Source organism: Trachurus japonicus, chromosome 14 (assembly GCF_045865225.1).
Source record: "Trachurus japonicus isolate A0001 chromosome 14, Traja_1.0".
Classification (NCBI taxonomy): Eukaryota; Metazoa; Chordata; class Actinopteri; order Carangiformes; family Carangidae; genus Trachurus; species Trachurus japonicus.
This window is the reverse complement of record NC_140920.1, coordinates 28526958-28543007: the sequence shown is the minus strand read 5'-3', so window position 1 is coordinate 28543007 and position 16050 is coordinate 28526958. Positions and strand designations below refer to the sequence as shown.

The 16050-nt window shown below is 40.9% G+C and overlaps 1 protein-coding gene across 5 annotated transcripts in view; it reads left to right on the top strand.

Moving 5' to 3' along the window:
- The window catches only part of igsf9bb (immunoglobulin superfamily, member 9Bb), a 139606-nt gene that overhangs the window by 63634 nt on the left and 59922 nt on the right, over positions 1-16050 (top strand). For all 5 annotated transcript variants that reach the window (XR_015037644.1, XR_015037643.1, XM_085798722.1 and 2 more), the window contains exons 4-5: positions 5645-5796; positions 9565-9682. Coding sequence is in view for 3 of the 5 variants with exons in the window: in XM_085798722.1 (XP_085654848.1) it covers positions 5645-5796; positions 9565-9682 (270 nt within the window). In the remaining 2 variants the exon portion in view is untranslated. The remainder of the gene's footprint in view (positions 1-5644; positions 5797-9564; positions 9683-16050) is intronic.

The following is a 16050-nucleotide window of genomic DNA, read 5'->3' as shown; positions in this document are numbered from 1 at the left end:
GTATCGTGCCACTGAGAGCTGCTCGCTGAGTGAACAGAGACATCTTTGCCAGACATGCATGTCTTTAAAGAGCCAACCGCTCTGGCTCCTTCGCAGTGTCTCATCCAGGAGAGCAAAGCTCGTTACGGATGCTCTGTATGGTTAATGCTCAGTATATAGTTAATCACAGACACAGGTAATCAAAGTGTGAGCAGCTCAGCTCAGCAGCAGCTCCACTGCTCCATGTGTCTGGGTGGGAGCTGTCTGGACACAGGATTGAGATTTCTCTGCCAGAGAAATCTCAGCACGGCTCATAATGCTGTCATAATGTGATAAAAAAAGAAAAAAGAGAAATGTGGTACTGTAGCATCCCCTCTGGATAACACATGCACACACTTATTTGGTAGCAAAGGTTTGGTTTGCAATAGGGTTTTCTTTATGTTGTAGAATAATCCACTTTATCCTGACTTCAGTTATTGTCCTCTTTACAGACTCCAAAGAACACATTCACCTTAAAGGGATAGTTCAACATTTTCGCAAAGTGGCCCATTGCCATAACTCCAAAACGCTCTCGTGGACAAGTTGTGACCTGCATATTCACCACACTATGAGATAATAACAGAACGTTATTGGAGTTGTTGATTGTTGTTGATTGTGTATTTGATGAGTTTGATGAGGGATACCAAGAAATTCCATGAACCTCCGTAGCATAGCTCTGAGCAGCTCACGGCTCTGCCCCGCTGTTCTACAAATAGCTTGCACTGACACTTACAGGTAACGAACCTACTCCTCAGACTATAGGGATTATGGCAGTTGGCCAATTTGCCAAAATGTTGAACTATCCCTTTGATAATATGTGATTATAAGGCAGGTCTAGGTTCCATGTTACTACAATGAAAATGTAAAAGATTGAGAAATCCACCTCTGGACCCCACCATTCAACCTTACAGGATTTGGTTTTCCTGGATGTTTATCTGCTTTATGTTTCTTGAGTCACTCAGAAGAATGTCAGCCAATTACAAGAGAGAAGCAGAGCCTTATTTCCTCTGATTGGCTCATCATGTTGTTACTAAAGCTCCAGAGAGAAGCCTAGGAGAACAATGGTGAGATGTTTTTTTTGGTTCTTAAAACCACAAAATATATAAACCAACAGTTCAAATGAATCACAGGAGAAGAGGAAAATATGAAGCTTTCTAAGAATTACTAACAATGAACAAACAGTTGTACTTGATGAATTGTCAGTCAGACTGTTGTGGGACAAAAGGCAGCTAGACAACCTTCTAGTGTCAAACTTTAGGATAATACCTTGAAGCATTTGAAGCTTCCAATCAGTTACTGGGAATCAATTGTGATTCAAGCATCACTAAGGACTAATATATATATACTTATAGGGCATTGTACAGTACCTGCTTTTAACTGCAGCTCACATGACTGATCTAACTCTTGGCAAAAGCTGAAGTGAATGAGTTGTGTGGTGGGAAATTATTTGAAATATTGTTTTTATTTTTATAGCTAAAGGATTAAATACGAAAAGCCTTCACTACTGGAAGCATAAACTACATTTTTAGATGCGTGTAAACTGGATCTAAACTGTATCATTGTATTACAATAATACAGTAACAAAAGATATAATCTACTCTCTTGTGGTAATATGTATCATTTCATACAGTGTATCCATCTATCCATCCATCCATCCATCTTCTTCTGCTTATCCGGGGTCAGGTCATGATGGCAGCAGGTTAAGTAGCGGGCTCCAGACGTCCCTCTCCATGGCAACACTTTCCAGCTCCACCTGGGGGATCCCACAGTGTTCCCAGCCCAACGTTTATCTGTTCGTATTTTAATTTGAAGATGTTCACATTTCCATGTGCATCATTTACATATCAGCTACATACACATCTTATGGTGGCCTGAAAATTGATGACGGTTGCTGCCTCCAACCACTGCAGGTAAATGAAAATAGCAAAATAGACACAAGCCCTCTGAGACCAGCGTTGAGTCGGGGAGCAAATAATTCCAATATACTCAACGGTTGAGATGAATAGATAAATGTAAGGCTGCGTGGTCGGAGGACCCCCATTGTTCCAGTCTCTGTGGTGTGTGGCATAGAATTAGCACTATGGCCTGGCTTATGGCTGCAGATGGAATGGCATGTTAGCAATTGAGAGACTACAGGATTACAAGTGTAAGCAGATCAGCTTCAGTCCTAAAGTGATTAGATTGAGAATATCAAAACAGGAATTATGAGCAAACAAAATCTGTATTGAATCGCCGACAGTATCTGTTTGTCTGTGTGTGTGTGTCTGTGTGTGTGTGTGTGTGTGTGTGGATTGAACAGAGTCAGATGGGGTTAAACGGGGAGGCGGAAGTCAGAAAGCACAGCTTAAACATGTTTGGGTAGGAGGACACGCCAATTGTCTTTTATGATCATCCCTCCGTATAATCTAGAGCCTATGAGCTGAAGAGGATTTAGTAAAATGGTTTTACAAAATGCTGGCTCATCTCTCTTCATCTTCACTCTCGATCCAAGAGTAAAAGCCCCGAAAAAGACGGTGAACAACTTTTAAAAAAATAAAAAAATAAAAAATCTCAAATGAATTAGTGATGAGAAATTAATTTATCAGCCATTATCATATATATTTAATTTGAGGCCTGGCGCTTGGAGAAGCATATAAACACAACATTTGAGCTCCGACTTCAAGGAAGTCTTCTCTTTGAAAAGGACAAGAACAACTTCTCCTATTTATTGAAATGATGCTTGCAGTCTCTTTGCACTGGAGTTTACCAGCATGTTCCGCTGGTGCGTGTGTGAGAGCGGCTCATTCTCCTGTTGTGACAAGCACTTTGGCTCTCTGTACAGTTACACATTTAAAATCATCAGACGTGTTCAGCCGAGCGGAGAGCAGAAGGCAAAGCTATGAAGGTTTACACAAACATGCAGTATTGAGGAGTGTCTGGGTGAGTCTTTTGATCGACCGGTCCCCTGCTGTTACGTACACATGGCCGGCCGGTCCCTCAACGGGCCAATGAGAAGTTTTTTTATCCTACAGAGGAAAAAAAAAAAAGAAAAACCTTTAAAGATTTAAATGTCTTCTCCTTGAAAAAGCGCTTAAATCTTTCATGAGATCTTTGCAATGATTGAGGCATTTCGCTGGTTTTATTTATTCATCTGTTGACTGGCTCGCAGGATACATTTCAGGTAACCGTTCAGCGAGGTCCAGAGGTGGACAACGTCTACAGCTCCATTACTGCAGTCAGACTACAGACCCTGCTGCTCAGATATGACTCCAATACAAGTGAATATTGTTCAGTAGGGGTGGGGGAAAACAATCGAGTCATGTAAGAATCGCAATTCTTATCCACTATGATTCTGGATCGATTCATAATCTTCAAAAAAAAAATTTTTTATTAACGTTTCCTCCGTTGCTCTACGCGCCCTCACAGGCTTCCATACACGCTGTTGCAGCAAGCCAAAACTCTTAAGACGCTGGTTAACCGATTATTAACCATAAACTGATAAGATTAAAATGCTCTATTGAATGTCTGTGTCGACTGGGAGGACGCTCGAGACCAATGTTTGTTTTGTTTTTTTGCCGTTATAACACACACACACACACACACAGCTGCTACAGCTGAGCAGCAAACATCCACTGTGCTCCAGATCAGCTGATCAGCGCTCAGATGGAGGTTAGATCTTGAGCGACAGGTGAACCGGCTGGAGAGCGGAGCCTGCCGTCCTTCTTTTTTTTTTTTTTCAGCAGCGCCATTGTCACAGGTGATGCACATTTATGAGCATGTGCATATGAGAATATATCGAATCGTGACCCCTAAGAATCGGATTCGAATCCCCCAAAGATTCACGTCCCTATTGTTCAGACAGATTTGTACAGTAGCCAATGTAAATACAATGGAGAAAAACTAGCGGACTAAAAATAAATGTCAAGTACAGATACTCAAAAATATACTGAAGTCCTGTACTCAAGTAAATATTACTTTAAACTGCAAAGGTATAAAGTAGATAACTTAACATTTTGGGATTCATCATCAGAACAATGCAAACATCTCAGGGTACAGTACAAGTTTCTTACAGATGTTCCAAGAATCATTTAAGCTATATAGTATCAGAAACCATGATCTGTAAGTCTGATCTGTCTAGAAAATATGATTCTGGATTCTGTTGTAAACACTGGAGAAGTGAAAAATTATAATGCATAATGACACAGTCATCCAGGTTGTTGCCCCCATTACAGTGAAAGACCTGATGAGTTTTACAAATGAACTCAGCAGACACATCAGCGCTGCACTGAGAACACTGTGTGTATGTAGATAAAAAGTAATGGAAACTTATTATTGAAAATGTAATTAACTTCAAGGAGTTTTATTCCCATACTCCCACTGCATGTTCATCAAGTACCAAACGTGTGACAGTTGATCACTCAGCTCTCAGTCTCCTGGCAACCACAATGGACCGGTAGGCCTCTGTGATATTATGGTATGTCGATGCAGTTACATTAAACTACTGTAGCTGTGTGCAGTTTTGTGTTCATCTGTGGAGTTTTGCCTGGGGCTTTGAAAGCACTGAGTAACGCTGACTCACTGTGAAGTGTGGTGACAGCGGCCGAGGCTAATCAACCCGTACTGTATCAATACACTGGAGTGTAATTGCACCCTTCACCTCCTGTACAGGAAATTAGCCACAAGACCAAAACAGGCTGTAAACATGTATTTTTGTGCTGTAAAGTTGAACATTTTAAAGGGATAGTTCAACATTTTGGCAAATTCGCCCATTGCCATTATCCCTATAGTCATAGCAGTAGGTTTGTTACCTTTAATTGTCAGTGCAAGCTATTTTTTAGAACGGCGGAGCAGAGCTGCGAGCTGCTCAGAGCTACACTACGGAGCCTAATGGGATTTCTTGGTTTCCCTCATCAAACTCATCAAATACACAATCCAACAACTCCAAAACACTCTTGTGGACAAGTTGTGACCTGCACATTCACCACGCTATGAGATAATAACGGAACAATACGAGACAGAGTTGTTTTCAAGGTAAATTCATGCAAAACTGCTGATGTACATATCCGTCGGGGGCAGTTTTTCAGCAAGCAGTCTCTGCATTTGCCTGGAAAACAACTCTGTCTTGTATTATCTCATAGCGTGGTGAATGTGCAGGTCACAACTTGTCCACCAGAGCGTTTTGGAGTTGTTGGATTGTGTATTTGATGAGTTTGATGAGGGAAACCAAGGAATTCCATTAACCTAGCGTAGCTCTGAGCAGCTCGCGGCTCTGCTCCACTGTTCTAAAAACTGCTTCCACCGACAATTAAAGGTAACGAACCTACTCCTAAAACTATAGGGATCATGGCAATGGGCCAATTTGCTAAAATATTGAACTATCCCTTTAACATTTGCTCACTGTTAGGGACACCCTCTAGTGGTCAGGAGAGGAACTGCAGTTTTTGGCTTCTTTGACCTGTCCTGGAGATTAATGTTTGTTAAGGCCAAACATGTGTAGGTCAAATGAGTCACTACACCCTGAACTAGGAGTTATCATCATCATATAGATTCAGTCGGTTTCTGTTTTAGCTTGTAGTTCCAAGAAGTCTAAAGAAAACCCATATTAACCAACCATCTTCTTTCTCCTTCCTCCCCTCTGACCCCTCAGCACCCCCCACATTCACAGATACACCACCTCAGTACGTGGAGGCCAAGGAAGGGGGGGAGATCACTTTGACCTGTATGGCCTTCGGCAACCCCAAACCCTCTGTGAGCTGGCTGCGGGAAGGCAACCTCATGGTCAGCAGTGCCAAGTATAAGGTACGTCTTTTCCAGATTGACAACAGCAACAGCAATAATAAGGTCCGGTGCTGTCGTTCTCAAAAGATGACTCACAACAACTCAACTCTCATACCTTCACTTTGAATAATACATCATCCTCTCACCTGTCTTTGAGGTGACTGAGGCCAGCATTGTTTGTCAAGTCCTAGAGGAACTCTCCAACACATAAATCACTGTGCTAAAATTCAAGTTGTCAGTTGACAGCAGGCCGGCAGAGGTCAGCCGGGGGTTTGACAGGAATTTCAAGCAAACAAGGCAAATAGAATCCAGAGAAGAGGGAGTTGAATCGAAAACAATTAATGAAAAGTGTCTGAATACAGAGCAGTGGACACCAAACATCACATCTTATGAAGGAGGAGGCAGTAGAGTTCATTACAACTGCCAAGGTGGTTTAGATTTATCTATTAAGGATAAAAAGTAAGTTTTGAGTCTGTATTTACAGCAGGGTAATGGTACAGTGACAACACCAATGGATTTGGAAGAAATCTGTCCTCAGTGTTAAGGAAGCAGAGATCAGCTTCAGGTGCTGGGTCTTTGTCATACATGGACAGAAGGTTTCAGTTGGCCACTGCAGACTCTGAAGTCTTTGACTTGCTCTTGCAGTTTTCTGCCTTACAGCAGTTTCAGCTTGTGATAAATATTCAATGATCTGCACAACTCACTCCAGCGCACCACTGGTTTATTGTGATCCTTACACACAACACTGCATAATGAGGCAAACTCTCGTGCCAAACATTTTCTCCTTTTACACATCCAGCAAACATGGTGCCACAAGACAGTCGTCTGGAGTCATGTCTCATCTAAGTTCAGTTTTCCAAAGATGAACTGAGAAACTTGGAAGAGACAGATTTCAGTCTTTGTGGGAAGAGTATGACCCACAGCGAAGTGTCACAGGCTAAACCTGAACCCCAAAAAACAAAACCCCCAACACTTGCTCCACAGGGTAAGCAGCTGGGACACCATGAGACAGACTACACTTCTTATTTTGTCTCACATTAAACATTTTCAATAATTTAGTCTTTTTACTTCAAATCCAGATCGTAACAGGCTTTTAGTAGACATACAGTGGGTACGGAAAGTATTCAGACCCCTTTAAATTTTTCACTCTTTATTTCATTGCAGCCATTTGCTAAAATCAAAAAAGTTCATTTTATTTCTCATTAATGTACACTCAGCACCCCATCTTGACACAAAAAAACAGAAATGTAGAAATGTTTGCAAATTTATTAAAAAAGAAAAACTGAAATATCACATGGTCATAAGTAACCCTTTGCTGTGACACTCATATTTAACTGGCATGCTGTCCATTTCTTCTGATCCTCCTTGAGATGGTTATACTCCTTCATTGGAGGTTACAAAAGAATTTCTGCAGCACTCAAGGTTCCTAAGAGCACAGTGGCCTCCATAATCCTTAAATGGAAGACGTTTGGGACGACCAGAACTCTTCCTAGACCTGGCCGTCCAGCCAAACTGAGCAATCGTGGGAGAAGAGCCTTGGTGAGAGAGGTAAAGAAGAACCCAAAGATCACTGTGGCTGAGCTCCAGAGATGCAGTGGGGAGATGGGAGAAAGTTCCACAGAGTCAACTATCACTGCAGCCCTCCACCAGTCGGGGCCGTATGGCAGAGTGGCCCGACGGAAGCCTCTCCTCAGTGCAAGACATATGAAAGCCTGCATAGAGTTTGCCAAAAAACACATGAAGGACTCCCAGACTATGAGAAATAGGATTCTCTGGTCTGATGAGACGAAGATTGAACTTTTTGGCATTAATTCTAAGCGGTATGTGTGGAGAAAACCAGGCACTGCTCATCACCTGCCCAATACAAAGGGCTGCAGTGATAGTTGACTTTGTGGAACTTTCTCCCATCTCCCCACTGCATCTCTGGAGCTCAGCCACAGTGATCTTTGGGTTCTTCTTTACCTCTCTCACCAAGGCTCTATTCTTTTTATTATTATGATTAAAACACCACACACGATCTTCAGCAACTGTATTCTATACTTTTACTTTCTCGAATATAAATCGAGTTCAAATAAAATGCGTCAAAAATATCTTAATTGACACAAACTTACGTGCAGTCACATGATCGCGGGGTCGCCAGAAGGACGAGTCTTACTGTTGCTGTCCAAACAAACAAACAAACAAATGTCTGCTGGGGCGGTGTTTAGCTCAGTTGGTAAAGCAGCCACCTGTGTTGAGGCTTTAGTCCTCACTGCATGGGGCCCTGGTTCAGATCCTGCATTGAGTGGCCCTTTTCCTGCATGTCATTACCCCCTTCTCTCATTACCCCCATTTCCTGTCTCTCTCTTGACTGTGCTGTCCATTAAGGGTGAAAAAGCCCCAAAAATATATACTTAGTTAAAAATTAGTCTGCTTAGATTACAGAACATTTTGTATTTTCATGTGTATTTTCATTTTTAGCAAATATATAAATAAAAATGGAACATTTGGGTTTGTATTGTAGCTTCACATTGACAACTAAAAGGAAATGCCTCTGCCCCATTAGATCAATCATTTAGCAGTGTGCCCTACCAATACAGTCTTTGTCTTCAGACTGGGTTGAATTTGTGCAAACTGTACATCTGCTAACATTAAGTGCTCATTGTGGTATGCATTCACACTAGTGACAGCCAGAGCCAGAGCCATGTTGATTTCAAGTTGTCCATCTGTTCTGTGTGTCTCTAACGCCTTGATGGAAATACTGTCAAATTGCTACAAATTTGGCACAAAGGCTGACTCAGACTCAAGGATGAGATGCTTAGACACAAGGTCACACTGACATCATTGTGAATGTAATATCTCAAACGTTTACACTTGGATTCAAAGATGAACTGAATTGATTTTGATGGTCAAAAGAAAAGTCTTTTTAGCCATTATTACAGGACTTCACGCAGAAATGGTTAATAGGCTATTTTCTATGACTCTGGATAAACAGTAATGTAACTTGAAACTAGTGGTGGAGGCAAAGTAATTCTAGTGTTTTCTTTGGTTCTTGGTTTGGTTTTGGTTTTAATATGACAGTCTGAACTCTGGTGTCTTTTATGAGAAGAAATATAAATATTTATGTGTTATATATGTTATATGTTATATAAATCTGTATTGACTTTGGATGAATGTGAAACCACAGCAAATTCAACTTTTTGACTTCTTAAAGAGAAAATAAATGTGCAGTCACATTTAACATTTAGCTGCTGCATCATGTTCTAGTCTCTGCTGTCAGAGGAAATGGTTTTCTACTTGGAGGATGTGGATTGAAAAATTAATTTACATTTAATGCTGAGAGTCGAAAGTTTGTGGGGCGGGAGAGACAAAGGCTGGATGAGTCTTTATGCTTTCTTTGGAAGTATGGACTTGCTATTTAAAAGCTTTTGCAGATAAGTGCCAACACAGGTCTTGTTTTGTCACGAGAAACATTCTTTGACACTATCAAAAAGTAGATTTTCAAGACTAAGCTGGTTGAGCCAAGTCAAACTGAACTTTTAGTTCCTGTGCAGCACAGAAAAAGTCCCCTACTGATATTAAACAGCCAAACATGAAAGTTTCCCCTGCAGGAGTGTGCTGCCTGCCCTCTGGTGATTTGACTTGTTCTATCATTTTTCTGTTTCAAGGTTTCAATATATGCACATCTTTTTATTTTTCTTTCCAAAACATTCAGTTGACTTAAACTTTCACCTCCCGTGTGTATGTATATGTATATGCTGCATGTACAAGAGACTCAGTGGATAAAGAGAATGTTCGTTGGTTGTTCAGGTGTCTGATGGGAGTTTGACGGTGCTATCCATCACCCGGGAGGATCGTGGGGCCTACACATGTCGAGCCTTCAGTCCCCAGGGAGAGGCCATCCACACCACACGGCTGCTAGTACAAGGTCTGTGTAGGATTTTTATATTGTCTTATGGCACAAACTAAAAAAATATATCACTTGTCCTTACGGTTTGTTTTCAGAGATTAAAAATGTAAAACTTTAAAACTTTAAATGTGATGCTGGCTGAAGGAGAGAGAAAACATATCTGTGCTTCTGTATTTACTTATTCATAGAGAAATAATTTGGTGAGATTTGATTGGCATTTCAGCAGGCAAAATTGATTTTATAATCTCCATCATCTCACCCTCATCCAGTATTTATTGTATGTATTATGATGTTTTGGTCTGTAAGAAGTGTGGCACAGTGGTGCAGTGGTTATAGTGGTTATTAGCCCTGTTACCTCACAGCAAGAAGCTCCTGGGGTCCAACCTCAGGCCTGCAGCCTTGATCTCCCTGTGCACAGCGGTAAAGCTAACAGATGGATGGATGGTGTGTTAGAGCCTCATCGGTTATCTGAGGAAGTCTCACAGCACTGATATACACACAGATTTCCATTAATTACCCAATCCTATTACTCACTTGATTTTCTGCAGCCCTGTGAAACAGAAAACAGCTCCGATATCAGTTTGAGTCACAACTGAAGTTTATAACAGAAGTCACACTCTCACCAGGTCAAGTTCTTCACCCACATCATCCGTGCAGAGGATTTGACTTTTGATGAGAAGCTGATGCCAAAAAACAACAAACTTCAAAGTAGCAGTCAGCACAACATGAAAAGATACATGGTGACAGGAACAAAAGCAGAGAATCGTATCCTGATGAAGGGAAAGTCACATAAAACAGACCAAAATAAAAATTCCCTAAATAGGCACAGTAGCACTATTACCCTAGAATAATCAGTTTTCTGTTAGAACACTACTCCTTCACATCACATCAATACCTAACAGGGTGGTACTACACTTACTAATGAAATGAAACACGTATAAAAGACTGGAGTATACAATAGGCTACAACAGTCATTATGTAAATACAGTTATACTTCCACTATTACTGTCTCTTGTGTTAGCTGGAGTATGCATGTGCAGCATAATTAAAGAACTGTCGGGAAGAGTTATAGGAGGATGCCAGAGTGGGAGAGAAGCAGTGAAGAAAGAGAGAGAAAAAACAAACAAAGAGCATCAGTTTCTGTATATAATTAAGAAGAATGGAGAGAATTTCTGGATGTGCTATTCACCACAGGGAGATGTTTCACAGAAATCAATACAATACACAACAAACCATCAGACCTGTGAAACAGCAAGGACATAGAGTAAGATTTATCTAAGTGCAGCAACAGAGGCCTCACACCACCTATTTCCTTCTTGTACTTAATCAAGTTTAGTGAAAATGGGTTATAGTGTCCAGGTCAAGCAGATTGAATAAGCAGATGGAAATAAAATGATAGGAACAAGAACATCATGAAAATGGCTGACAAAGCTGTGCTAACATGGTGATGTTAAGCAGGTGTAAAGGATGTTAACACCATGTCTTGTTTAACAGATGTTTTCAAAGTGGTTAGCAATTTCATAGGTTAGACTGGAAGCCAGTGAAAGTGCTCGTGTAGCTGCAACATAAGTGAAATATACAGTGTGTCCAAAAATCCATGTAGTTACAGCTGTTAGAAAAAGAGCGTCAAATCCCTCACCGATCTAACAGATGTGTGAAGTTCTGTTTAATTCAAACTTCGGCTTCTCGTCGGACGAGACTCGCTGGAATCCCACAGAATCCCCAGAAATCCCTGCACTCCATTGTTGTTACTTAGAGCTACACTTAGCTACTTCAGGCTTTTTATCCATCACTCTGAGGGAAGCAAGCAAATCAAAAGTTTGATCATCTTGCTTCAAATCCCAGGCTTCAATAGACACTTTATTCCACTCGCCAAATCAGCTGATCCCGCCCTCTGCCTGGAGAAGAACAAACTTTGTCAAGTAGAATTTGTATTGCTAGACCTCCGATGGACTTGACTTCTCTGCCTCATACATACTCATACTGGCGACTACGTACATACAGTACTTAGACACATGTATCTGTTGTGTGAAGGATGCTGACTGTATGGTCACATGAAAGATTTGGATAGTTTTGGAAACTGTATGTTATATATTGTAGTAGGGGTGTACAGCCAGTGCACTATTTGTATTTGGGTTCGTATTCGGGCTTTAAAAAAAACAACTTTGGATTCGTTATTCGTATTCAGGAAGAAACTGGAAGTGGGCCTGCCGTAACGTGCGCACCAACATGTTTTTTTTGTTCCGTTTTGTTTTAATCTCTTGTAGTTGCCTCAAAAGCATGCTCAAAACACACATCCAAACGTTTCTTTTTCTTTACAAAAAAGCTCCAGAGCAATGAGGAGAAACTTCAGACAGAAAAACTATTCTGGATCAAAGCATTATTTGTGTACTTCCGAATAACGTATTTGGGTTCAGGTACATCCCTAGCCATTCTGCTGTAGATAATAGAAATCTGGAAATTGATTTATTACATAGAAACATCACATATGCTGCAGATTAGTTGGTTATGTAATACTCCTTTGGAGCTGTGTATGTGAAGAGTGTTGTGCTGGTCTATACTCAGGATTGGGATGTGCATTGTAGTGTAGGTAGGCCTACAACCCCTTTATCTAAATGAGGGATACTCTAGGTTGTGTATCTTCATGAGAACACAGAGTTCAGGATTCACACACACAGTCATAATCACTGTCCTTTTACTTTTGCCACAGTAAAATGTCAATATACAGAGTTGTACTGTTACAAAATGAATTTTTGAAACTGTTTTCTCCAATTCTCCTGGTGTCCATTCACTGAGCATCTGGAGCCGACCATGTGACCCATGGTCTGGTTGTTCTCCTTGTCCTTATAACTTCTTCAGTGGTTTTTAGCTTATGTTAGGCCCATTATGTCCACTGCAACTCCAAAAGTCAATGACCATCTCCTTGGTCTTGCACTGCCTCCAAACCTGAGATCATGTCTTTAAGTATATGAGGCTGGGTAGTGTTGAATGTACTGTCAAAAACATATAACCCTCACGTAACCACCTGGCTCATACAAGTAAGAATGAGTTTGTTGGAGCAGATACAGTAAGGGCGGCATCACAGACTTCATTGTTCCTTGTAGATAAACTGTTGACTTCAGAAGATGGAGAAGGGGCAACTCCAGGGTCTTCATGATGTGTGATGTGAGTAGGGATGGGTACTGAATTCGGTATTTTTATTAGCACAGACCAAATTCCCACTAAAGTACTGAGTATTGATTCATGTGAAGTGAACTGGAGTCTTTCCATTTGCCCTTCTGCCACAGTAAAAAGGGAACATTTCCATTTTTCAGACAAGATGATAGTCTCATGAACTATTTTTTATTTATTTTTTCATTGAATGACTATTTTATTATTAGAAAATCATTTCCAATCCCTAAAACATGAAATACTCTTAAAGGCTGAGGAGTTGTGATGCTGCTGAGAAATAGATATTCAAATATTTTACTATGTACAGGTATCGTATCGATTCAAATGTGAAAAGAACCCATCCCTAGATGTGAGGGCCAAAATCTAGTGACATTTTTGTTTAGAATAATTAAAAAGGAAGCCTCTGAGTCTGCTTCATGAGGAAATACACCATAGTCTGTTTACATACTGTAAGGTGTGAGCAATAACGTTCTGGTGCAGCAGTGCAACCAGTGGAAAAGTTAATTTGGAGGTTTGTGAAACCTGCAGGCTTGAAAATCAGTTAGTAGAAGAAGTCAGAGCTAAAGCAAACTACAAGTTGAAGTTTAACGATGGTGTTGTTGCAGTCATGTGACTGTGATGTAGTTGGTTTACAGCCATTTAGCTATTAGACATTAGCTATTTACTTTACTTAGACTCCAGACATCATATTATTTATAGAGGCCTGGGGAGGAAAAAAAAAAGAATCAAAAGGATGGGAAAGCTTTTTGCCTCCAGCTCTAAATGAAATGTCAGCTTCTGTAAGTAAAGCAATCTGTCTGTATCAGTCCACACTTCGCTACAAAATCAAGACACATTTAGCAAATGAATCATTTATCGTCCACGATCTGCCACAACATGTACACATCAGTGCTCAAAGTCAGTAGTTTTAGTTTTTTTTTCTTCAATTGAAAGTAAACACACTATGTCTGTGCAGCGGCCATAGATTTGATATGCCTCACCAGAGGATAAATGATGAGTGCGGCAAACATGGGATTGGAGATTGTGTAATTTAAAGATTGCGGCCCCAGATGAACACAGCTGTGGTCATGACCTCATCTAAACCCAAACACTTTCACTGAGTTCACTCCATCAGTTGCTGTCATTCTTGTGGGGAGTCGATAAACCAGTTAAGACATGTTTACATCATTATAGAAAACATTATAGAGTCCTGATGACACCACTGATTTCCTGTTATGAAAGCTAATGGAAACATATCCAATGCCCCCTGTCTGCATGCATTTCACCAAACATGCCCTCTACAGTTTTTTATTTCAACATTTTAATTGTGAAATGTTTACACACTTGTAATAGCAGGTTTGTAATAGCACAGTGTAGAAACATGAGTTAGGAGTGTATCAACAAGCTTTGGCAGGTGACTTCTTGAATTTGTCACCTGTAAAATGACCAACATTCCCATCAACCTCAGCTCTAAATGTTGGGATTCAATGTTTATTAATACGTAGATCATTTTCGTCTTTTAGTACAGAAAGGTAAAACAAAAGACAAATACAAAACATTGAACAATTACCATAGGTGATCACTAAATCCAAAAGACAAAGTATTATACCCAGTACGGGCATACAGTCTCACTCATTGGCCATAGGCTTGCCATTTTTGCCATCGTTTGCCATCCTAGCTCTTTTTGGAGTCTGACTGAGTAAGTCATTTGCTCTAGTACATGTCGATTTACAATATTAACAAAATAATCTGCAGTGGGAGCATTTTTCTGGAGCCAACATTTTGTGATGGCCTTTTTACTTGCAGCCAGCATGACTCTAAGAAGGTACATATCAGATTTACTCAACCCATCTGGCATATTCTCCAAGAGTTGGTGGAGGATGACTGTGGAGCGTTCAGCCACATGTCCTCTGTTCTCACAATGTTCAACTCTTTTTCCCATCGTTGTTTCACATAGTCTGTAGTCCTTCTTCAATGAGGTGATGCTGTGGTATAACTTGCTTATAAGTCCTTTAATATTCCCAGAGTTGTATGCATCCATAATCGCTGGTTGACGGCTCTGACCTTTTTAACCCCGCACTGTTCATAGTATTATAAAAATCCTATCCATTTCTTGCTAAAATGTGAGAGGCGATAGCTTTAAAGGGACAACGAGGAGTTTTGGAAAAGTGAAGCGTTTTCAGACTTATGAGCCACCGTAAAATTCTTTGACCGGCGCAAGACGGACTCATGTTTTCATTCATCAATAATTAAAGTCAGAGGTTCAAAGTGGTTCACATACCGCCGTAGTTCCGACCATAAACGGTGATTCAGCTGCGTTATTCTCATGACTCGCCACGAAGGAAACGCTGGTCGGCTCGACCAGCATTTCCGCCACCACTAATAATAACAAAATAACGATAGAGACAGAACGATATATTTATCAAAAATGGGCCCATTAACAAGTGTGGGTAGCGGAGATTCATCCACATTAACGTGAGACTTTTTTATAACCGAATAGAAACTCCTCGTTGTCCCTTTAATGGATTATAAGAAGAAACAAATCTCTGTAAACTATGTACATGAAGGCTGATGTTACAAAGACCCCATGCTTGTACTATTTCTCAATAGCTTGTGTAATGTTTTCATGCATAAGGAAACATGATTACAGCAATACAAAAAAAAGTGTTTATCCTGTATTACATTGTGGTTGCAATGGCCCTACCACTTACCCCTACCCCTCCGTTTTGCGCGTTCACATGTAGGGGTAGGGGTGTCCCAATTCCCGTTAGGACAGAGGGGTAGGGGGGAGTGGTATAGGGCTATATACCCCTTCAAACAGAGATTTTTCAGAGGCACACTCCAAACGGAGGGGTATGAAAAGTTTCCCAGAATGCATCTTGCGGCAGCCGGCAGCTGTTTTATTTCTCACTGTAGCGCTGTTATTACGTCACTTGATTAAGTTTTAATATTTTTTCATGCGAGAAAGTAACTGTTTAGGTCCCAAATGTGCGGTTTATCCAAATGACGGCGGGTTAGAAGTTTGCTCCGACGTTTTTTCGGAGAAGTGAAGCTCCAGGAGGAACGGCTCCTCACAGAGGCAGCAGCCGGTCTGCAGCGCTGCTCCGCCGGCCAAACTACGTCCTCGTCCCGGGAGAAAAGACGATCAGTAATTAACAATTCGTAGGGGTTGACTTTCTACCCCTACCCCTTGTAGCTCCGTTTCAAGAGGCGAGGGGGAAGGGGTAGGGGAAGGG